At 41.1% G+C, this 25,316-nt stretch overlaps 1 protein-coding gene across 1 annotated transcript in view; it reads left to right on the top strand.

The window, feature by feature from the left end:
* Positions 1-25,316, top strand: part of LOC116790376 (VPS10 domain-containing receptor SorCS3-like) — a 291,392-nt gene that overhangs the window by 127,106 nt on the left and 138,970 nt on the right. Inside the window, exon 3 of the mRNA XM_032695261.1 lies at positions 5,708-5,807. Within this exon, the coding sequence (XP_032551152.1) occupies positions 5,708-5,807 (100 nt within the window). The remainder of the gene's footprint in view (positions 1-5,707; positions 5,808-25,316) is intronic.

The raw sequence follows: 25,316 nt of genomic DNA, 5'->3' as shown, positions 1-25,316 counted from the left end.
TACACCAGCTCCAGAGAGGGAAGGACTAAGAGTTGGACTTTGGTTTTTATCTCCATTGAAGCCATTTTTGATGCTATAAGATAACAGTACACATGTTGTCCTGGCTGTGGGGTTAGAAGATCCTTTGGGATGACCTAGTTAAATTGTGCTGATTTTTTTTTTTTTGTTTGTTTGGTTGGGTTTTTTTTGTTGGTTTTGTTGTTGTTTTGTGGACCTTTTTTAGGGAGGGACCTCTTTTTAAATTTGTGTTGGTATTTTTTTGGCTTTGGTTTTGTTTTGGGATTTTTTTGGTTAGTTTTGGTTTTGGTTTTGGCTTTGGGAGTGGAGGATGTTCAGCTACTGACAGCCACAGTCACCAAAAGCCAGGAGCTAGTCTAGAATGTTCAACAAGGAAGAAAAGAAATAATCTCAAATGGTTCAGAGAGGTGGGGCCAAAACATGCTCAAGGACTGTTATTCTTTCAAAAGGGAGAGACTTCTGCCTCTCTGCCTGTAAATTAGTGGGACCAGTTTCTTTCATGCTGTGATAAGTTTTATGTGGTTGGCCTGATCTTGATTTTGAATGCTGTGCTCTGATAAGAACCCACTTAGCCCTTTGGTGCTAAGCAGTGTGGTGGGATTAGTGCTGAGACAGCATTTGCCCCAGCCCTGAACCATGTATGGTCATTTAGGGTAACTGGTGAGAGGTGTTTACAGCTGGGGGTACTCTGGGGGTGGTCCCCCTGGACTCTGACTCAGGAGGGGTTTTTCTCAATGTATCATAGCTTCAGAAGGGCCTTTATTTCAGAGAGGATAATTTGAGGGGGCAGAAGGGAGTTGAGAGATGGAAACAATTTGTTTCACAAGCAATGGAAGATTGGCAGCCTGAATTCAAGTGTTGTGAAGTTGTGTTCTTTGTAGTGTATTAATGTGTGAGCTGTGTTTGAATGTTTTCCTGCAGCTGGATGTTCAGAGAGATGTGCCTGCTATCATGTTTCATGGGATTTGGTTTTATGCTGCAGCTTTTCTTTGAGCCCTCATAATTGCTGTGCTTTTTCTGACTGTTGGTTTTCATGAAACTTGTAGAAACTTTTTTCCTCTTGGGTTTTTTTTTTCTCTGTCAAACTGGGAGAAAGTTGACCAATGAGTAAAAGCAAGAAGTTGTTTGGGGGATATGGAGAGACAGGCACACTGCAGGCAGACAGTTTGCAGGCCCATGAGAAGAGAAGCAAATATTAATCTGGTCTGTGTGTGTTCCTGTTGCTCTCTGAAGTGCACAGAGAATAGGGATATTCTCCTGCTCATTTAAGCAGAGCTGTGCCTCCACACAGTTCTCAGTGTGGGGCTGCAGGTATGTGTAGTGGGACTGTGATCTGGAGATGAATGCATAAGCTTCAGAAAATGGCTCAGAATCTAAAATCAAAACCATGTTGGCTCCTTCTCCACACAGTCAGGGAGAGTCACAGGTGCAGAGGAGAAACCCCCTGACAGGAGAGCTGGTGGCACATGTTCAGACAAGGAGGTCAGCTTGTCCCTCCCAGTCATCCGGTGCCAGTATTTGCACCTCTTTTTCTCCTGAGAGACTGATACATGTTTTATAGCCTATCTCCATAACTGAGTATCTGAGGCTGCAAACAAACAAGCCCACCTTTCTCTGTGTGACAGAGCCCCTCTCCAAGAGAAGAACTCCCCTAAAAGGTATTCACGGGGCATTATTTCTGCCTCTGCACACCTCTACTTCATATGCCTGGGATTGAGCAAATCTTATCTCAATACTGAAGTTTGCTGGCTCAGGCCTGTTTGTCTGACTCTCAGAGAAGCAGAGACTCAGATTTACAGGAGAAAAATGGATTTTTTTAGCTCTTGGTGCACTGAGTTATGACCAGGTTTTCTAGAGAGAAGCTTCTTTGCCTGGGTGTCTCTCTTGCCCATGTGCTGCCAGACTGTGGGACATTGCAGCAATGTTTTAAACACATCACAGCCCGTCAAGGGAGGGCAGTGGAATCACGCAGGTGATTTTTTTTCTCCCCAATTGTTAATAACAAAATATGATTATGGGAGAATTTGCAGTATCCCAGTAAAGTACTACATTATAAACTTTACTTTTCCAAAGGGAATATGTAGAATTTGGTGCCACGATCTGTTCAGGAAAAGGCCTTATTTATTTGGTTATATGCAACTTTTGTTGCACTGAATCAAGTCTTTCTTCATGCTAACCAAAACTAGCAAAGAGATTCTTCCTCATGGTTGGTAGAAACCACTAGTTATAGAAACCAAAAGGCTGAACTGGAATAGAAAAAGGTCCATTCAAAATCGGGCAAGGCCATGATTTTTATTGCTTTTCACTGTGCAACCTTTCTTAGAGTGTTGCCAGCATCTTGATTTGCAGGATGGAAAGCAGGATAGAAGGGACAATGACTCATAGAATGGTTTGAGTTTGAAGGGACCTTAAAGATAATCTAGTTCCACCTCTCCTGCCATAGGCAGGAACACCAAGCAAATGAGGAGAAGAAGTAGCAGAAAAGCAGGAGTGCCACAAGCCAAATTCATACTGCTTCCAATTGACTGCTTTCAGGTCAATTTAATTTGCCATAAAAGGCCCAACCAAAGTTAAAGTAGGCATTTTGGGTGTGACTCATGTAAAAGGTCTTTTATATCACTGAGTCCACAACCTTTCTTCCCCTCCACTCCTTTAATAACGTGCTTTGAAGTGGATCCTATTCTGAGCAGAGGAATGCAAGAGAATATGATATCCAGTCTGCTTGCAGTGTCATGCAAGTGTGGGTTAGTTAATTTGGAATTAGAAGTAATTATTAAAGGAGAAAGGTCTAAATTAAGATTAACAGCTGAGCCAGAACTGCTCTGTTTCACCAATGGGTCATATCTCTTCAAATTTTCAGGCTTAGGTTGTTAAAATCAGGAGGTAATTTTTTTTTTTTTTTTGGGTAAATGCTTTTCAGATTAGGCAGTTTGATGGTAAGAGTTTAGCAGGTTTGAGTATCAAGCCACACAGTAGATGATTGCAGAAGTTGAAACGGCTAATTGTAGATGCCTGCTTTTGAAAAAAATGAATCATTACCTACATTCAGTTTCTTCATCTCTAGAATAGAGATAATATTTCCCACTGTGGCTCTTGGGACTTTGTTATTTTGAATGGATTAGCATGAGACAAAAGCTTTGGATTTTTTGGCTAGGAAAGTGTTATGGAAATACAGTATATTATTGTGATATCCTGTGAGACATTTCTGTGAAGTCAGTGGTGACTGTCATGATAATAAAGAAAGCCTCACAGAAGCTAACGAAATAATGATCCAACTTCCTTTCTAGCTATTCTTTGAAAGGGCAAATGCAATGAGTGATAATGGTTTAATGAGAAAGAGTCATTAGGGCATCCAGCCTGCATCTTTAGAAGTGCAAAGCATTTTGGGAGATCTTAAAATTACTTGGAGAACAAACCCAAAGTAGCTCTGTCAGATTATTAAACTTTTATTTGTATTCTCTTTTAATGCTGATTGAAACCAGTGATCTCTTTCACTGGCTGTTGGCTGGTACATGTGTAGTCACAAAAGTGTCTTATTCATAGCTTCAGTGATGTCGGAAGGGTGAGATCAAGGAAGTACCTCTGCTTGCCCTCTGTGAGTTATCCTCTGCTTAGAGCTTAGTGTCACTTGAGGATTCCTGACCTGTTGAATTTGTGTTTATAGGAGGCCTCATGTACTGGAATTAATTGGCCTGGATTATTCAGTTTTATTAATAAAGCTGCTTCAGTTTCAAGCATGGCTGGAGGAGGAAAGTGGTTAGGTTTTTTTGTTTGTTTGTTTTTTTTGTTTGTTGTTTTTTTGTTTTGTTTTGGTTGTTGTTTTTTGTTTGTTTGTTTTTTTGGTTTTTGTTTGTTTGTGGTTTTTTTTGGTATTGATACCTAGTGAGACAAGAGTTTCAGATACTTTGGAGGGGAAATTTTGCTGAAAATAGAGTACATTATTGTAATATCCCTTGGGGCATCTTTATGAAGCCCAGGGGGTAACAATGCTATGCATTAGTACAAAAAAAGTACTTTTGTACACAAAAAAAAGGAGCTAGTATTAGCTCTATTTCAGGATTGAAGAGCTAAACCAGAACACAAGCAAGTTTTTTAAGACTTGAACCACACCTGACTGCTGACTGTTCAAAGGAGGAAAGTTTGTTCAACCCATTTAAGGAAAGAACCAGTTACAAAATATATAGGAATTGTCTTTGAAGGATGCACGGAAGCAAATGTGTTGGAGCCACATCAGTGAAAAAAAGCTTTTGACTTTATGAGTCCTTCTACTTGGAAGCTTGAAACCAGAGGCTGGTTTTGTGGCTTGGCCCTTTTGGTGTCACTCTGGACTCCATTAGCAGCAAGGAAAGCAGCAGAGCTGGATGCAGACTCTGGCATTGCTCAGTTTCTGCAGCCACTTGTGTGGGTGCCTTGAGCTGCTGGGTGCAGTGGCACTGTTCATTGTGATGCCAGGAGGTGGCTTGGGCCATTTATCTCCTAGACAGACAAGGAGCAGAAGACTGGTCTCAGGCAGAACCACAAAGCTGCATGTGCTAGAGGCTTGCTGAGCTTAGGAATTCAGAAAATTGCTGGAGCGAGTTACTGGGAAAGGCACTGAATTGCTGCATGTTCTCTGATCATCTGTTTGGTAAAAAGAGCGATTGGAAGGGAGGGCAGGGGCCACAGATTCTCATCTTATTAAAATCATAGGTATGACCAGGTAGGCTTTTTGTGAAGGTCTCTCCTTGTCCATCTGCTACAGGTTGTGTTTGCTCTGTCCCTATGACAGAAGCTGTGTAGTGTCGGAAGCTCCCCACTGTTTGGATGGGGGGGTTGGGCTTTTCATGCAGGTTGTGATGCCTCTCCTAAAGTGAGCTGGTGCTGACCACTCTTCAGGTGTGGCATCCTGTACGAGGTAGCTATTGAGTTGTTCTGGTGGGAAAATCTTGTTTGTTAGGAAAACAGAGTGTGAAAACAGCAGAGAAGCAGGGCAAAGTGAGGTTTCAAACATGCCCACAAATGAGGAGGAGGAAGCTACAGAAAACCCTCTGTGATGAGGCAGCCCTTTTCCCTAGTCACGAATGGGTAATACCACCCCCAGATCATCTGCTCCTCTGGGTGGGATTTGCTAGTGTAGGGGTCTGAATCTGTAACTCACGAAAATTAAATGCCTGGCACAAAGTAGGTTGGGGGTGACTGAGGACTCAAGATATCAGTTTAGGCACATTTTTATCTAGACATGAGTTCAGCTGTTACAATTCTGAGCCACATTTGGATTCCCATCTCCAAGATAAAAATCAGCCTCCCTAAATAAAACTGTTGTTGATGGGTTTAATTTGGATTCTTATGTTGGATTTATCTGAAAAGAGAATTTGTGCTAAGGATGCTGTTGATATCTGAGTCCCCTCATTTAGATACCATTTGCAGTCCCACACTGGCAAATGAGAGCAGAGCCTTCCCCCAAAGCCCACCTTCATGGGTGCACCACAGCTGCCCAGGTGGTTAGGATCAGTTGATACAGAGGCAGACCCTGCCCCAAAGGACTCAAGTTTTCCTCTCTTTTCTGCTAGCAACCCTGAATGAAACAAAATCTTGGGTTTTAAGCATAATAATGCTCAAGCTGTGACTTTGAGCATCTGTTCACACAGTCATTCCTTTCCCCAGAGCTCTAATAACCACATAAACTCTTTTTGTCTCCTCTTTTCTCCAGGTCAACAGACTATGGCACTACCTATGAAAAGCTAAATGACAAAGTAGGCCTGAAGACTGTGCTGAGCTACCTATATGTCAGTCCCACTAACAAGAGAAAGGTAAGGGAGAGCCATCGAGCTGGTAGCTATAGAAACAAAATCACAGCATTCTGAGAGAAATTATGATCCTAAAGTGAAATCTGGTGGTAATTCACAAGGGCTTGAATTTGCCGCCTAAGTTGCACTAGTACAATTTCACAGAATCCAGTAGAACTGATCCTGTTTTACTTGTGATGAGGATGGAGCATTTAATTCCCGGCTGAACGTGTTAGAGAAATGAAAAGATTGCTTTTGTTTGCTTCTGACTGTTCACCTTTAAAGAAGCTGAATTCACACAAATGTTTCTGGGATTCTTGCTTACACTGGCTTTGGCTAATATACCTCTCCCTGCCTTCTGTCTCCTTATTATTAGAAATACTGAGTAAGAGGCGTTTATTTCTGCATTTGATTCTTTTTCCCCTTATGCTTTCCTAGCTAGAATTCGGAGATAAAGATGTAAATGGCATTTTCATTGGTTGCATCATGTAAGGGGGCTGAAAGCAGAATATGCCTGGGAGTGGGTGGGAGACCTACAATTTGATTTGAATGTGTAGGAGAGAAGATGAGGTTACAGCTTTCAAACCTCCTGCTCACGCTTCCCACATGATGCAATTAGGGCTGCAGCTGGCTCACAGAACACAGCCCAGGAGTTACTCCTCAGTGCCTTTTGGTTTAAAATTATTGCCTGTGTTGATTCAGGGGAGGTAGTGGGACAAAGGCGCTTTCAGCTACCCACAGAAATCAGCGTGGGAGGGCTGCAGCACGAAGCTAATTGCTGAAGGTGAAGTTGCTTTTAAATGGGGTGCAACCTGTTCAGCTTGATCACTTCCAAACTGCCCATACTCTGTCCCCATCAATAGGTTTTCCAAACTAGTAACTTGCTACTTGTACTGTTCTTATTACTACTGTTGTGGTTTCCATCACTGGTCAGTCTACAGAGGTTCCAGGGTTGACGTTTGTTTCAGTGTATCAGACATTGCTCTGATTATTATGCATATTTGGATGTACAGGGGAGAGGAAGAATGCAGTGGCCAGGGCTCAGCTTATATTTTTCCTGAAGCAGAAGCTTCCTTTTTTTTTTTTTTTGTTTGGTTTGTTGTTTTTTGTTTGTTTATTTTTAATTTGTTTTGGGGGTTTGTTTGTTTGTTTTTTTTCATGAACAAGATAGATTAAGATGTTTTTAATGTGCTTTCCTGGCCCTCATAACCCTTCCATATCCAATACGGTGAGAACTGAAGAGTTAATTCCTCTTCATTCTGTTTCCTAAGCAACTCTGCCCACCCAAAAACAGAGGCAATATGCTCGGTTACAAATCTTACGTCACTGGTGTAAAGACTCCCTCAGAAATTGGAGTATGAGGATCTATTATTATCTTCTGGCAATTTCTCAAGCTAACGAGCTTTACAGATTAGCAGTCTTTCCTCTCCTTTTTTTTTTTTTTTTAATTAAAAACACCTACATTGCGTCATATAGTGGGATGGCGACCTATATTTACCTGCTGATTTCTTATTTGAGATGACAATTTTAAAGACATTTTTTGGTCTTCTGCTTTAAGAAAATGATTTCTGGACCCATCTGTCTGTCTTTCCCCTTCTCATCCTTTCTGAAAAATCTTATGAAATTCCCTACAAGCTGTAGGGAAAACCCATAGGAGGCCATCTTCAGTGCTGACTGCTGTGGGAACAATTTGTTTCCATTTTTCTATCTCTGCAAAAAATATAAACAATGTTACTGTGCATGCTTAGACAGCTGATCGGTCTGAACTCTGCTTTGTCAACCACCTAAGCAATTTCAAACATTCATGCAACATTTGAAAAATGCCTGAAAAAGGTGTCACTGCATTGGAGCACCTGGAATTTGTCAAATTCAGTTTTGGGCTTATTGTCCATCCAGCCCTCTAACAGGTTCTTGAGATTATGCACTGCAAAAAATGCACTTGGATTGCAGTCTTCTCCATCTCTCTGAGTGAATATTGTTCCACTGGCTTGGGGAGTAAGCAGAATGGTTTTGCTGAGCTCCTGAGAACAACCACCAAAGGTGAATCACAAAGCAGTAGGTCAATCAGTTGCATTCCGGTAGAAAAAGTCCAGGTCCCATGTGTTTCACCTCCAGCACCAGAAGTGCTGCCTCGTTGAACATGATGCAGTGATCTCTTGTGAGCTGCAAAAAAGGTCTTTGTTTGTGGCAATAAGAGGGGAGGGAGATATCAACAGTAACACGTGCACAGGGCCGGTGTGCCCACCGTGAACCATGCAGATCCTTTCCAGGCAAGACATTTTCCCCTGAGGCATTCACTCCCAGGTGCCGATTGGACCCTGCAGCCTCTCAGCTTCTGAGTTTGCACATGTTGATAGCCCTGTCTACTCATTAGTGCTTAGAGGATTAGCGGTTACTTGGAGGAGGAGAAAAGCTTTCCATACACTCATTACTAATTGATTTACTAGTGAGAAGGATACTTACCTCTCAACTACCCTGCAGAACTACAGTGGGAATTACCTGTCAGATTTCTTTGAAGACCCAAAATGTCGCTTTTCAGCTGTTAAATAGGAATTATGCATTCAGCCAAATGCCAGTTATATAAACATCGCTTATCTGAATTGTGGCATAACCCTGGGCTCAGTTATGAGGCAGGGAGACGTTGGCATTTTGCTTTCTTCTTTTAAAAGAAAAGCTTTTTTTTCTGATTTTTATAATTTTTTTTTAGGTTTGGTGGGAATATTTTCATTTTTGTGGCAGTCTCTGCTTTATTTCTCTGCTCAGTGCTGTCAGGTCACAGTGGGACGCTGATTTCTCAACACCATCATCTGTTGCAATACAGGGCCAGAGTTTAAACGCAGAGGCTGAGCAGCTGGGTGAGGCATGGTTATAATCCATGTTCTGGGAGCCTTTGTCATTTGCCTTCTTTCTTGCTCCCAAGAAACCCACACCTGATGCATGCCTTAATCTCCTGAATTATTGCAGTCCCACACCCTTTTCTTTCAAAGTGGATTCCTTTCTGAAAAAAAAAAATCAAGTTTAATGTAGGAATGATTTGGTGAAATTCTGAAATACTTGCTACATGCAGAGGTCAGACTTGATGGCCCGATGGATATGTAGACCTTAAAGTATTTCATTCTCTTGGGTTTTATTCTGTTGCCAGCAGAGTTAATGTCTGAGCATCTGATGTAACATTGATAGCAGAATCAAATCCTCTCTTAGCTTCATGTGTTCAAGGCTTTCCCCTTTTAAGCTAAAACCTCTTGTTTGTTTTATCTATTTAGTCAATTTTTTCACTGCATATTCTCTTTAGGCTTCCTTATAAGTTGCTCAGAATCACATAATGGGTCAGGTTGGAAGGGACCACTGGAGATTCGTCTAGTCCAACTCCCTGCTGCAGCTGGGTCCCCTAGAGCATATTACTCAGAATTGTGTTCAGCTGACTTTTGAATATCTCCAGAGAAGGAAACTCTCTGGGCAACCTGTTCCAGTGCTCTATCACCTTCACAGTGTGTTCAGAACGTGTCTCCCAGCCCTAAATGGAGATCCTCATCTGGGTGTTGAGTATTACCACTGTCTGTGTTTGGAGTCTTGCCAAGTATTGAAATGTCTTTCCTGACACAGCAGACTGGAAAATGCTGGAGCAGCCTGAAAGCAGCTGGTCTCTCAGTCTTGTCCTTTGCTCCTCAGGGAAACACATCAGTTGCTAATGTTTATCAGTCGGCAAAATCACTGATTATGTCTTTGTGCCTGAAAGTGCAAGAGGCAGCTGAGAGGGGAAGAGGTGAAGAAACACAATCTCTATGACTATCACAGTGATAAATCCAGAGCAACTTTGCTTCTCTCTGGGCACCTCTTGGCTCTGCCAGTGCTTGCCACTTGGAGGTCAGATCTAGGCTATGGCTGTTCGTGGGTTTTACATGTTGCAGCTGGGTGATATCAACGCTCCTCATGCACAAAGATAACCAATGCACAGAGCTGTGTAGCAAAGACTGAGATGAGGTGACTTTGGCTCTGTATCCACGTGGTGCAGGGCAGCAGCAGAGCTGGGTCCCAGAGTGCCTACTCCCAGCTGCTACCTCAACCTGCTGAGGGCTGATCTTGGAGCTGAGATAGGGGCTGTCCATTTCCTAGAAATCGCAGAAGGTGTTTGGAAAAGATACTTTACCACTGTGTAGTTTGACATTTGCAGTTGTAATTAAATCAATATAACAATATGCAGATACCAAAGGGAGTTGCTGAGAATACTTCTTGCCAGCCATGATTCCTCTTGCTTCTCAGGTACCATTGCTAGTGATCAGGCAAGTTTGGTGATCTCAGATCATCCATTATTTGAATGAGAGCACACTGGGTGCTGAAGTAAGGAAACTGCTAAGCATTCTGCAACCCACTGTGAATCTGGAGACTTTGGCTGCATTGTAGTCAAAACATTCCCTGCCGTGAGCCGGGACTACTACACCTTCCTGTGGAGCTGTTGTACTGCTAATTCCCTTCCCCTAAGAACTAACGAGTTCAGGGGTTCACAACGCTTTGAAAGTGTGTGGACTTGATCTGGTGCTGGAAGTTGAGACCACCAGATTTTATCTACTCTCCTGCAGATGCTTGGGCTGTTGCTTCTTTCACTTGCACAATAGGGACTTGTGTTTGGATCAGGTCAGTCAGACAGCTCTGAAGTCCTGGGGACTGTGGCTTTCTTGAGTTACCAGTTTGAGCCCTGGTGAGAAGCCCGGTCCCTCCATGTTGACACTTCCAACACCATGAAGATACTCTAATAGGCAGAGCGTATTCCAGGGCACATCTTCCCCTTCAGTGCATCTACTCACCCAGTTGTTTGCCTGAGAAAGAGAGTGCGTGAGAAACACCTGCTTTGTCCAGTTGCCAAAGGGGTTGCAATTCTGTAGTGAACTTCAGAAAGGAGAAACTTAAATATTTGTTTTGCAGCACCCCTTCCTTACAGATGAATGGGATTTTAGGGCAGATGGTTTTGAGTGCTCTGAAAAGCTGAGACTTGCAGAACACATAGCTTTGGCTTTTGTACCCTGTAGCCTTTTGTCTGTCTTGGGGATATGACAAAAGATTGCTTACTCTCAGCTGGGCAGAGATCTTGGTTCCCTGCTGACCTTTAATGCTATATTTTGGGCATTAGTTACATTTTACCAGATGCAGATTTTCACAGCAGTTTGGGAATGAGAATTGTTTATTTCTTCCAAAGCACTAAGGGAAAAAGTCTCTTCTATTTTAATAAGAACATTTCTTTTGACTTTTTAAATTTCCATTTTCTTTATATTCCCAATTCTCTCTCTTTTTTTTTTTTATGGTTGTTGGAAAAATTCTGTTAGAAAATGGAATAATTTCCACAAATAATTAAGCTTGTGGTTCTTTGCCTAACTGCCTGCACTTCAAAATGACACTGTTTGGAGCCACAGTGCTGTGATTCCCTGTCTTTTGTCATGAGTTGGTCTGTTGGGTAAGATGCCCTGTCCTGAGAACATTTGCTTTCTTCTTGGTTGCTGATAACAGGATTCATTTTAAAATTGATGTCCCATGGAGGGATGTAAAGTCCTTCCAAAGGGTGCAGAAAGATGAGAACCAAAGTCCCATATATCTGAAGCACTGTTCCTTCAGGCACTGAGGTGCATTGTTGAACCTCAAGGAATTGATCTTAAACCATACATTTTATTTATTACTTTTTTTCCGTGAAATATTCTGTGAATAGTGCTTATTCTTGGTGAAGATGTTGTTTAGTTGAAAACCCAGTTTTCACTACAAAACTTTTATCTCTGCCCTTGGGAATACTGTGGAGGTTGAGTGAATAGAGTTTAAAAGCATTTAAAAGAAAGAGAGGAAAAAGGGAGAGAATGACAAGTCTGACAAAATCAACCCAAAACCCACTTTCCTGTATGTACTATTGCTGAGATGAGATGTGGATAAATGGGAGGTCCTGATTGCAGTTGAGAGCTGAGGTAACAGTTCTGATGTCCTAGAAATACCTTCCTTTATGGATTTGCTTTGCAATTCATTTGGATGCAGTTGTCTTTAGCTTTTCTCCTGAGCTGTTAATAAACACTGTTGCAAGTGATAACTTGAAGAATTAAGAGTTTTTTAGTCTTTTATGCTGACTGACTGAACAGAAACACCACCCAGGGGCAGTGAATGAAATGAGGACTCCCCCCATTTTTTGCTTATACCAGAACTGAAGTGTTAGAGGTTTTATTTATAGATAGAACTTCTAGATAAGTGATTTGAACAGTAGTTGCAAACAGCATAAATCAGAAATAAGGTTGTGGTGCTCAGTTAAAGAGCTCTGAGAAAATGGTTTTGCAGACTAGTTTCTTAGTTGTCATAGAATCAAAATGGAGGGGCAGTACAAATCACTGAAGCTATAAAAGCCAAAGTCATGCCACACCTCTCATACCTCATCCTGCCTCTGAACTTGGCCTGTCAGAAGGAGAAATGTTTAAAGGTATTTGGAGAGTCAGGAGGTCTGGAAGATAAATCTGATTAGATTTGTTTGTTTCAGTGCAGCTTTTGGGGGTGAAGTGCAGCAGCTGTTTATGAGCTGGCAGAGAGCAATGCTGCATTGCTGTTCAGGTTAATGAAGAAAGAAGGTAATTGTGACTGTAATATTGAAATTGCAGAGGATTGCGTCCACCTAACTGGTGACCAGCTAAAACATTGGGAGTGACACCACCTCTTACAGAAGTTGGAGATCACAAAATGAGCATAAGCCACTTTGAGCTCCTCTTTATTTCTTCTTGCTCACTTGAAGAGTAACTGAGAGCAAACACTGTCCTGGCCTCATGTATCTCCAAAAGGAATTCCTGAGCTGTGATTGGAGCCTCAAGGCATAACCATGGTTCAAACTAATTTTGGTTTTGCCTTCTTTTCTTAGTTCATGAGATCCCAAAGGGAATTCCACAGCATTTTTTTTCCTTACTCATCAACTGTGTGATAGGTTGATGAAGCAGAGATTCTAGCATGTACCTGATGCTTGCTAGCCCAACCTGAACTGAGCTGCCATCCTTAGCAACAGCTCCCATTAGTCATCTGCTGCTTTTTCCTAAGATTGCATCTCAAGCTATTGATGAGGAACTGAGCTCTGGAGTATCCTAAAGCCATTTGGCAGATGGAAGGTTTCTTTGGACCCTTTTTCCTCATTGTGCTGACACTGTGATAAACAGTATTTGCTGCAAACTGGCACTTGCTGATGTGATCTCAGAGAATGTATTTATAACTCAAAGGCAATGGGGCTGAGTTAGAGCCACAGGGGGGAGTGAGGGAACTAGTTGTTTCTACAGTCTTTTATCCCTAATCTTTCCCTTCAGTCTAAGGGAATACAGTCACTGAATAGCTCTTGGTTTTGCAGCTGCCATTAACAAGGACTAAATTATCTGAGCTGCAAATGCAATTGTAAAGGTCTCTATGTGAAGCCCTCCTCTGGACCTGTTGAGCTGCATATGGTGTTCCTGTGCTTCTTAGCACTCCAAAATCCATGCCACCCAGTCTAGAGTTGATGGGGGCAGATAGGAAAGGCTGTAGCTATGAAACAGCCTGGGTATGTAGCTCCTGGGTTAGTGGAGCTCAGATTTGCTTGCTGTGGTTATACCAGTGGACAGTACAAATGTGACTGTGATCTGGGCAACTTCGCAGTGTGTTCCATCCTGTAAATACACTTCAAGGGGCAGTCACTGTCAGTCTCCAGAACTGACAATTTAAATAGAGGAGTAAAATGTGAATGAAGAAGTAATATTTTTCTTCACTTACTGGTGTTGCAAAGATGATTTTCTCAAGGTCACCCGCAACACCCATGGAAGAGTGAGAGGATATGTGACATGACTTGTTTTGTCTACAAGGTGTAGTCTTGTGAGCTCTTGTGTACGAGATTCTCACTATTTGTCCAACTAATTCAGCTTGAATTTGGCACCTGTGAAAAGAGATCATTTTTGTAAATGTTCGCAGAACTGTAACCTGCAACTGTGTGAAAGAAATCTCCTGAGTTACAGATGTGTTCTTATACTCAGAGAAGAGGAGTTTAGGAATTTCTCCTTTTGAAGGGTTTTCTGTTGTCTCTTCTGAATTCAGAAAAGTCATGTTTTCAGAGTAGGTTTCTCTGACCTTTCCTATGTAAGAAATATAGTTTCCTGATGCCGGCTGACTTTCAGACATGGTTTACGATCAATGAATGGAAAACACTGACATGTAAAGGCATAATATGAGTGTTATTAGAATACTCTTAAATATAGGATATTTTTCAGTATGCCCGAATTTGTGGGGGGTTTGTGTTTTGTTTTTTTTTTTTCTTTTTTTCTGTTGTGTCTTTTGTGGTTTTTTAATTATTATTATTGCTATATTTGGGGGTTGTGCCTCCTTGTGAATCTTTGTAGTCAAGAGGCTCCTGTGAGAGAGTCCTTTGCCCTCTTGCAGTCAGGGACTATGTGGTCTGGCATGCCAGATGCCCCACTGGAACGTGACCTGACCTGTAGGTTCCTGTCCCTCAAGAAAGAACAAACTGCTATCTGTTTGCTTGCAGGTTTTAATTTTACTACTTCTGACTTAACATAAATCATAGAGATAAATAGAGGTCATGTAAGATCTGTGGTCTGGGATATGACCATTTGTCAGCACAGACAACACAGAATTGGGACCCAAGCTTATGAGAAATCCCCAATGGAAGTTTTCCCCTTTCTTATGGGATTCTTCCACTCCAAGGAAGGCTGTCCCCTGGTATGCATGAATGTGAAAACTGGAGATTTATGGTGTTTTTTTTAGTTAATTATCTGAAGAAGCAGATACATTAAAAAAGAAACACAGAAAAAAACCTCAGACCCACTGAACCTCACCCACTGCTCATCAACTGTTTCTAAAAATAAATGCAATTCAGATAATTAACAAAATGCTTCCATATGACATTGTTTAATGGGGGTGAAGGGGAGAGAATTAGAAGAGATAGGTATAAACAGAAACAGATAGCCATCTTAAAGCCGTCTACATTAAAAGTCATCATTTCAGTGTTCATGAAGGAAAAAAGTTCATATATTACAAAACTCCAGAATTAGGGTTGTCTTTGTGTACTTACTGTGTTTGCATTTTGTATCTTTGTACTTATATATTCCAAGAGTATTTATTTGCATTTTTCTTAGTTTCTGAACTTGTTTAATGTATGTTTTGTTAGTGCTGAGGTAAATATTTAAAGGGAATGGAAACCTAATGCAGGAATTGATTAATAAATATAGGGGGAAAAAAAGAGGACCATCAAAGTTAGCTTCATGAAAAATGTTTTCTTAAAAAAATGTTGTTTTAGTTTTCCCAGAGCTTGCAAGTTTAGTTGATAAAAGTAAGCATGTAGACACCAGATGTATAAGTAAAATAAGGAAAAAAGAGTCAGACACTTGCTACATCATTTATCTGTCAAGAACTGGAACTGTGGTCCTGAAATCCCTGCTTAGATTCTATCTGTGGGTTTGGAAAAAAGAAAATTGGCCACTTGAATGAAAGCAAGCACAGATTTTAGGAAAAGGCAAACCAGACTTCAAATCCTTTGACTTATTTAGCATGCACACTTCCCTGAGGTTGCTTTGTTTGTAAGAACTGAGTGGGTGAGCAATGTTTGTTTGGTGTTGTTTGTGGATGGTAAATGTAGGTAGCTACCACTTCAAAGATACAATTCCCAAGCCTACTGTCCTTAAAAAGGCAAAAAACAAACCCTAAAATTGGTGGAGGAGGGTCTCACAGCACTTCATTGTCTACTAGAATGACTGGAGGTCCAAACTGTGAGATGGAAAGATGGGAGAAACCCAAGACTATATGTCACTTTGTTTTCATGAGGTTTGCAAAAAATTTTTGGAGTAAAAGGACAGTTACCAGGTAAGAGTGATGAACCTGCTAGGATAGTGGTATACATCTGTGTCAGGGCTGCTTTGTCTGGCTTCCTAAAGTTCAGTACATCTCTCCTGTTGTACCCTCTGCCTGCTTCACCTTTTATTGCTGGAGTCAGGGCCTTAGGGAGCATTAGGGATGTTATGGGATTGTAAAGAGAAGAAATGGGGTAAAACTGAAGAGGTCACATCCATGTTCAGATGTTCCCAGAGCTGCCTGTCAGAAAAACAGAGGTAGTTTGCTCTAATTTAGCCAGATCAGGACAGATCAGAAGTTATAATATCTACTAAAATAAAGCTGCAGTTTTGTCACAAAGCATGGCCATTGCTTTTATGAAGTGGGCAGAGTGGACCTGTGTGAGCTTCCAGAGTGCCCTGCCTTGTTTAGAGGGAAAAGAGAGCCTGTCAAGATGCACTGCCTTAAATAAAGGGCTGCCTGTATTTACCACCCAGACTGTCAGCAGGGTGGACACAGCTGCAGGTCCCATGTAGGGCAGTTTTATGAGACCTTTTTCCTTTCTCCACCCTCCTTACTTCTCTGTGAAACATGGCTGTCTCATTTACTGCTGCAGCTCCACTAATATATTAATTTATGAAGTATGAAAAACGAGGTAGTTTTGAATTAACGAGGAGGGACATCAGGATAGACAGCAGGATAATCAATCAATAATGGTGAGTCAATGTCCTGTTATTAAAAAGGAGGAAAAATAATAGAATGGGTGGAGAGCAGCTCTTGAAAAAGGGGCAGGTGGATCCTTTTGAAGACCATATAATTCTCTGACCTTGATCTTTAGTGGTAAGAGCTGGTTCACCAAGACATTCCTCTTAAAGGAAAATTGTCCCCCACCCCCGCCAACCCCAGCCCTCAAACACAATTATAATTGCAAAATATCTTTTTATTTCATTTTTTTTTACAAGGTGACGAATATAGAATTTCAGCACATGCTGGCCATAGTCTTGATTTCTGCTGTATATGCACATCTGCCTCTTATAGTATAAATGCAGTAACTCTAATGTCAACTCTAGTGTGATCAATTCTGTGTAAAATATTTTATCCCAAGCAGCACTGTGAAACCTGGAAACCCTTCTGTAACTGTGTTAGAATCAATTTTTCTTCAGAATAGACCTTGACTGGGCTAGATCTTAGACAGGTATTTCAGCATGTCTTGGAGTGCTTGAGGCTTCTTTTTGCATTAGTTGGAGTTCATTGCCCTTGACCCTATCCATCCTAAAATGCTTTTATTCATTGTATCCAGACAGATGTTGCTGGACTACGAAAGAACTGATAAGGATTTTCTAAGTGGTGCTCAGATGCAGTTAGGGAAAACTGAGGCTGTAGTTTTCTTATAAATCTGGGGAATCAACACTTAGGCCAGTCCTTATGTCTCTGAGGAGAGATTGGTGCTGCCTGTTCCAACAGGCCGTACAATATTATAATTACCTGTTGCAACAAATGAGGTTGTCCTTTTTATGACAAGAAAACTTATCTGACATCTTTTGCCTCCCTTGGAATTATCCCATGGCAGACCAACATGATCCTTAAAAATGACTGCAAGAAAGCAACAAAACTCATGAAGCAGCTGTACTCAGAGATGTGAGTGGTAAAGGAGTAGAGGCAAGGAAGGTGTAGTGCTCAAGATCCAGATATGGATGGAAAGATGGAGTAAGCTTGGCAATTTTCTGACTTTTGCTGATTGATTCTTAAAACAAAATGTCAGTGTTATGTTGCAGATAAAACCTTTTTGTTCTCTCTTCCAATTCTGTTTCCTCTTACGCTAGTTCTTCGGGACACTGCAGTGGCCAAGGCTCATGTACACACATGGAAGAACACAGAAAGGAAAATACATGATTTTCCCAAGACTGCGAGGTATCAGTGATCCTGTTGGAATAGGATGTAGCAGCTGTAGTTCACAGCTGCTGGGACAGTCACTCACCTTCTCAGTGTGTAATTGCAGACAAGACTACCACCGTAAACCTGCAAGGACTGTGTCATTGGGAGATAATTATTAAAAGTAATAGGAAATGTCAAAGCCAGTGAGCTGGTAGTTGTGAATCCCATTCCTAGGTCCTGAATATCTTCCAATATTGGAATTTCTGGCACCTGACTTAGCATCCAGAGCTTACTGGACAGCTTAGAGCTGAGTACTACCACGCAGAGCACTGAAATGCCATCATGTTTTGTAACTTTAATTTTTGGGTGCCTCAGCTTTGCATGCAGAAAATGGATAGACCTTCTCCTATCATCTTAACTTCCTCCAGTGGGGGGATGTTAGGAAGAGAATTACATTAGGGACAGTGAGAGACACGAGTAATAGATGCCAGGTAAGTAAATTGAGATAGATCATAAGCATCTGGATGTGAACAGTGATAAAGCTGACTATTGTCTATGTACACTCTGCAATCTGACTAAAAAGCAGAAAAATAAAGTGTGTAAGCAAAGGAAAGCAATGATGCATTTAAAATTGTATTCAGGTTTAATGGCCTCAAGAGAAACACATAACACAATTTTTATTTTTCTATGGAGCCATGAAACACTCTACTGTCCTCAAATGAAATAGACTGCTGTATACAGGCTGAAAAAGTTTACCCCCATGAGTAACTATCCATGCACATCTTTTTGTTTTCTGTAATGGGACAACTACTGTGAGTAAACTTATACCCACATGTAAAGTGTTCTCCCAAGTGAGACCTGTAATCAGAAGAGTGTTTTTATATAAATGGTGTTCTCAGTTCCAGCAGCTGTGGTGCACACAGCCTCTCCTTACTGATAACATTATTTTCTGTAACTATTTCTGCTTACACGGTAAGTTACCATAATGGTGAAAATTACTTTGTAGTTCTATGGAGAACAGCACAACCATGCATTTACACAAATAACGTATAATTATAGCAGTGAATGCTGCTTTTCTCTTTCTGTGAGCACAGTTTGGGACCAGAGCTCTTCCGTGCCACTAAAAAAAAGATGGTGGCCCCAAAACAATGCGTCAGATGTAGTAACAGCGAGGGTTTTCCTGTGTAGAATAAAGAAGATTAAAAAGGCATCATGCAGAACTATGCTATGTAGAAATACCAGACTCCAGAACAATATAATAATACAGATCAGAAGCTTTAAATTTGTGTGGAAGCACTGGTTGGTACCTAAGGTCACCAGCTGAGGCCCCTACTTCTAGGCCCAGTCATAGAATTGCTGGTCAAACTGGATATATGAAAACCAGCCAAAAGTGGTGATGCTTGTAACCCATTTGGCAGCTCCTGGAGGAGGACTGTGCACGAACATGCTGTGACACAGAAAAGCCCTTGGCAAAATAGCTGAACAGCACACAGCACCTTAGGAAGGTGGGATTACTGTGGCAGAGGACTTTGCTCTGATGATCTGTGGGTAGTTGGAGAATGTGCAACAGTAACAAGAGTATAATGGGCTGGAGTAACCTTGGGTAAATGCTGCTGTGCTGTGACAATGAAAAGTTTTACAACCAAGCATGTGGCTGTTGCCAATCAGTCACTCTTTGCCAGGTCAAACACATGCTTTTTGGATGGCTTCCATCCCCACTGGCACCTGAAATTCAACAAGCAAATGCTTGCTGTGCCCTGTAATTAAAAGTGAAAAGTGCATGTGTCCAGTGCCAAAAAGACAAGAGAAAGAGGGGAGATATGTTGTTCTGACCTGCTTAGCAGCAAAACAAATATAAGATGTTCTGCTTTGTTGCCTCTAGTACGTTGGCATGCAAATTGGATCCAGCCTGGGATTTGGCATTGCGGGCCGGTTAGGATGGCAGCTTTAGAGTATCTGTGTTCTTTTCCCAGTTTTACAGCCGTGATATATTTTCATTTCCCACCAGCCAGTAAGGACTGCAGAGTGGTTTTCCCTGAAAAGCTTTTGCTTTATATCCAATTTAGCCCTGATTTGCTCCTGATCCTCAGGGCATCCTGCAAGGTGCATCTGTGCTCTCATGCAGCTGCTGGAGGTGGTGATTAAATGAAGTGATCTCTCAATGGGGAGTGGGGTGTGCGAGCTTGGAAGTCTGTGAAGTGTTTTGTTTTGGTATGGCAATTTATGGCAGGTGTGGCTGCAGTGCCAAGAGCCTCTTGTAATTTTGTACGAATCGGAACAATTAATTGTAATTAGTATCTGGATATAACTGGATATGAGAGACAATAGAGGTCAACAAAAGCTTAACCATCATTATTCCCCGTAAACAAGCATGGTGGGCTGATGTGCATCTCCTCAGAGAAGGTAAGGTGGTGCCCATTTTTGTTTTGAAGTATCACCAGTAGACCCTGCTGTTTTGGGTTAAAAAGAAGTTTTCATTTTATAGCTTGTTACTTTCTTCCTGTTTGTGGTTCTCTTCTTTCATGTACCCTCTACAAAAGGCAAAACATTCTCAGAGATATAGGACCTACATGTAACCTGAACTGCATGATGTGCTCTAATCATTCTCTCTTAGTGCTGCAAAGGTGGGGAACCCACAGATGGGGTCCCCCTGACATTGGTGCCACAGATCCATGCTGTCTTCTCAAACCAATTGAGTGGACTAGAGAGCTGTCAGTCTCCAGCACAGCTGGAGGAGTCTATGAAGGAAGTCTTTCACAGGAGTTGAATGCTTACAGAAACAGCTGTTGACATCTGTAAAGTTTAGTGACAAGCAATGGGATTGTACAGATTGGTTTGTAATTACAAAGAAGTCCTGATGGGAAGGAAGTTCTGGAGAGAGGTTAGCATGAAGTGTCTGAAAAGTCTTGAGAGAGCTATTTGATTCTTTGTTCACGGTACATATAATATAGACCTAGTGTAAAATTCTCAGGAAACTCTTATATCATTGCTCAGTTTCTGTGGGTGTCTGAGTCATTTTTCATTATCCAATAATAAATACAGTAGTGAAAGTCACCTTTAACACTTAAAGATTGCTTGGATTTTATGGGATTGTATTGAAGTGAGTGCCAAGGTATAAAAGCCTTATGGTTGAGGTACTTTTATAACACATGCTTCATAAACCCTTATAAAGTGAGTGCAGTGCACTTCATCCTTTAAGATTACAGCGCTATGGTTCTGAGAGTTGGTGATCTGGTGCTATATTCATTAATTAAATTTGCCATTAGTGTTAAATTTTGGGCAATAAGAAGCAAAGTTACAAGAAGTTGAAATCGGGTAGGTCCAGACAATTTATCTCTCATGAAAGCTCAGTGCACCTTTACTGCTTGACTGATGCCCACAGGTTATCCTTAACATTAAGGAAATTTTTGAGCCATATGAAGGAAGAAGGAGCCCCAAATCTAGGCTACTCTGTAACACAAGGGGTTGCAATGAACGTTTTCCTTTTGGGTCACAAAAGAAGTAATTATGTGAAAGCTGTTTGTTGCCCTCTTCATGGATGTCTTGTTTGGCTTTCCAGAGAGCAGATGTCCCTCTTGTCACAGCTGCTGATCACTAAATAATGGAGTGAGTTGCTTTGCATGTATGTAAATACACGGGATTTCTCTCTAGAGCAGATTTTTATCACTGCCACATCCCATTTTTTCTGTCTGACTGATATACTTGGTGACCAGAAAACAGAGATTGCTTTCCTTTTCCCCTGATTATTGCAGAGGTCAGTATATCTACAGGGCAGTGAGCAGGTATTTAGCCATCGCTGAACATCATCTCTGAAAATGTATAAAGTTAAGGTGTGTTTTCTAAGCTAGTGCAAATAACTCAAAGCTATCTTTAGCTTAGCTGATTTATACGGGTGTTACTTTTGCTGGTAAGTAGACTATTGCTTATGGCACCAGCACTTTTTTGTCTCAGAGGGGTTTGGGCTGATTTAATTAAACTGAAGTTTTTTTAATTGAACTGACACATGGTGAGGAAAGAACTAAAAAAAGGAGGAGATTTTCTTTGCAATGAGTTGCACCTGTCCTCCATGGGAACAGTAGAGAAGGACTTCAGATGTATTCTAAGAGGTTTGGGTTGTGTTCGTACCTTTGAGGGCATCCTTTAGCCTGCAGGGCAAGTAAATTGCAGTCATGATGTTGGAGAGGAAAAGAATGGGAGGAGAATGAATAACCAACTATTTGCCAGTGAGAAATTTCAGATGGTCAAACATTTAATCTAAAATGCTTCAGTGGGAAAAAATTACTTTTCCCATAAGAGATTTCCAAACAGTTCATATTGAACATATTTGTGATGGGCTGATGTTTTGAAGCAAGAAAATGATTTTTGTATCTTTAAGCCTTTAAATGTCACTGGATTTTAGTTTTTCAGTTTCAAAAGGAGGAAAGGACATAATAAATCCAAACAAAGCAAAAATCTTCCATTTGCGTTGACATTTCAGCATAAATTGTTGAAACTTTTTGGCTTTTTAAACTCAAAGCTACTATGGAACTTTGTGGGAAGTAGGCTTGACCCCGTAGGTCTTGTGGGACCATACAACTCCTAAAATATTTTAAATCAAAATGGAAAATAAATAAAAAAACCCCTTTTTTTCTTCTTTTTTTTTTTTTTTTTTTTTTTAATCAGATTTGTGTTTTCTTGTGATGATGTAGATATGACCTGTTGTTAGGAAGGATTTAAAGTGTTTCTGAGTTGAGAGACTAGTGGGAAGAGGCCAAAAACCTCCAAAATAAGCCTTTTCCCTTGTAAACTGAGCATATTCAGTATGGAAATCCCTATGAAGCTGTAAACATGAAACCTCAAATTTCTGTCTTTGCAGCAGTGTTTGTGGCAGAACACCCTTTTCAGTTGCAGGAGAGGATAATGCAGCACTACAGAGCAAATTCTAATACTTTGCTAAAGAGCTGGATTTCTTTTGTGGCTATGGAGGCTTGCATGGTTTGTAGTGTTTTTTAATATATTTTGTTTGTTTTTTCCTTTTTTTTAAAGTGTTTTGTTTATTTCTTTTTAGAAGAGCACTTTATATAAGCAAATGAGAATGTGACTGGGACCTCTGAAAAGGACCACTTATGGAAAATGCATTAAAGTGAAGGTAGAATCAGGAGGCAGTACAGAATGGTTTAATACTGTCTACTTATTTCTTGGAACAAAAGACATATATTTGAACCTGGCTTCTTTATTCATTTACTGGGATCCTTCCTGCTAATGTAACTGAGTGGTACTACTGCTACAGATATTGTACCCATAAAACTGCTCTGTGCTGATTTAGAGAGATGTCCTTTGGTAATTTACAGTGAAAGTTTATGTTCATTGAGAACTAATATTAATAAAAATGCTCTTTACATGGCATGTTGTTTTAGTATTTTTATCCAGTGGTGGTTTATTAACTAATTCAGCTGTGTACAAGACAGATCTCTATTGTGTTTGAATGGCACAGAGCCAGGGAGCAAGAGTGGTGATAAAGCTTTAGAATGTGATGCTATGGATACAGGTAATAACATGGGGAGTGTGTGTGTGTGTTCTTGTGCCTCAGGTGCAGAAGAGGAAGGATAATGCAATGTGCCAAGCATGCCTGCTGACATGAGGGCAAAGCCATGAAGGGTACTGAGGGAAGGACTGAGTGCCAAGCTATGGGGGAGTCTTTGGCATAACTGCAGTAGACAGATTCAGGCAAATATGAGCTCAGGCTACCCATAGCTCCATGCCAGTAGAGTCTGGGCATGCTGTAGCATGGTGCCTGTGAGAAGTGTGCTAGCTCATTACTGGTACAGTTCAGTATTCCAGATCACAGTTGTCTTGTGCCTGGCTAGCTTGGAGCAGAGGGAGAGGAATGTGTCACCATCTTAACTCATCCACCTGCACATAGCCTGTGTGAAAGCAATACTGAGGAAAGTGTTTGCATTAACCCAGTGACACATCTGGAATTTTAATCAGAGTAGCAGGAACTCAGATTCTTAGTTACAAACCGTACCCTAGTTTTTATTATATTAGCCCCATTGGAGGGCATAACTTCCTTGTACATTTGTGCTGTAATATGGTATCATTTTCCTTCCTCTCTTCTTCTGCATTTGTTCAAAGCTGCTTTAAGGGTCCTACATGCTCTCCAACAAATATGAGTGACTTTTACTGTGGTTTGTGTACCAAATACATCATGGCAGATATAGGTATCACACCTCCCCTCCTGGTGCTTTGTGCCTGCAGTTTGTTTCCTGGGTTAAATCTCCTTGAAGTGTTCAGAGCTGGATATGTTTCCTGATCATCTACTGAATATCTCAGTCCATACATTGTAGTTAATATTGCAGGGTGGCCTCTCTGTATCATCTTCCTTCTGTGTGCTTTTCTCGCTGGTGTCTGGTGTTCTGCCCAACTGGGGTTCATCCAGAACAGCTCTGTATGTGTCATGATTGTTCCCAAAGCTCCTGCTTTAAAGGAGGTGCACCATGTCCCAGACAGCTCTCTTTCTCTGCATCCATTCCCAAGAAACTCTCTGAAGTTCAGTTTGATTTTCGGCCTGTTTTGTTCGGTCTGGTGCTTGCCATTCATTGTTCACTGCATTCATTTTGGAGGTCAGAAAAAAGTACGTAGCATAAACTACCTCCTCTCAAGTATGTTTTCAAGGGCTTACCCTTAGCAGTAACCAATCCTGCCTCCCCTCCCCCTCTCCACTTAAACTAGAGAAGACAGCAACTGAAAAGAATATTTTATATATGCATGTGTATATATATATAAAATCTAGAATGTAGCAAGGTGAAATGTAATTTCCTTTTAAGTAAAGACTGCCATTTAATTTAATTTTATAGAAAATTATTAGATCTTAAACCCTATAAATTACATTTGACAATTCTCTGGTGCTCCTTTGCTCTTCCTTATGGCAATTATAAATGGCAACACAGGGTGCTGGCAGAAATGCTCATTCTGACTGGAGTTTGTTTATTGCCTCTTAATGAAAAGTGATTAATCAAAATCACTACTGGGGTAGATCCTTTGTCCTGGCCCCATAATGAGAAGTGGTGGTTTCAGGCCTTTGACAAATGTCGTGCTATTTCCCCTGCCAAAAGTTCCCTCCCCCTGATAGCTTCCAGGAGAAAAAGTACGAAACCAAAAAACAAAATGAGGCCCAGAGTCTCTCACTCTTCTTCTCCTGCTTACCATGTAACAAACCTGTGTGCCAGTCCTAGCTGCATGGCTGGTGATGGCCTTTTTTTTTCCCACTCTTGATTGAGCCTCCTGTTTCTTCCATCCTGCTCTGTGCAGGATCAACCTTGCCTGGGAGGATAGATGACAAAAGACATGTTGTGTATGTTCATTTGAAGAATGGAGAGTTGATATAGGAAGTAGGCAAAAGGACAGGAGGTGACTTATGTGACATCACTTACCACTACATGTGACTGTTGTTAGATTCTTCCACCTTTCCTAGCTTGATGGTTTTATCTGGTCTTGCAAGCACTGTTATGCATCCAGAAAAAAAAAAAGTCTAGTTTTGTGAATCATTTGGTGGAAATACTGCCTTTTGCATCTCATATGACTCATTCCTTGAACACCGAAGTGTTGCAGATCATTTGTGAAAGGGCAGTGGGTTTGTTTGTGTACCACTGTTAGCTCTCTTGTGCTCCCTATTTGAAAGCAGTACTCCAACAGTGACCTTTTAATATACAACATTATTAACATTGTAACCCTCTATGACATCAGGTGGAAAATACTTTTATTCCTTTATTTTAAATGTAAGATCTTTCTGGATTATCTTATTAAGTGAGCAGCTTTACATCCTTCTTCCATTCTGTAGAAACAAGTGGTTTTTACTGAACTGTGTTA

Source organism: Chiroxiphia lanceolata, chromosome 8, assembly GCF_009829145.1.
Source record: "Chiroxiphia lanceolata isolate bChiLan1 chromosome 8, bChiLan1.pri, whole genome shotgun sequence".
Lineage (NCBI taxonomy): Eukaryota > Metazoa > Chordata > Aves > Passeriformes > Pipridae > Chiroxiphia > Chiroxiphia lanceolata.
Note: the sequence above shows the minus strand (reverse complement) of the source record. Positions and strands in the feature narration are given on the sequence as shown.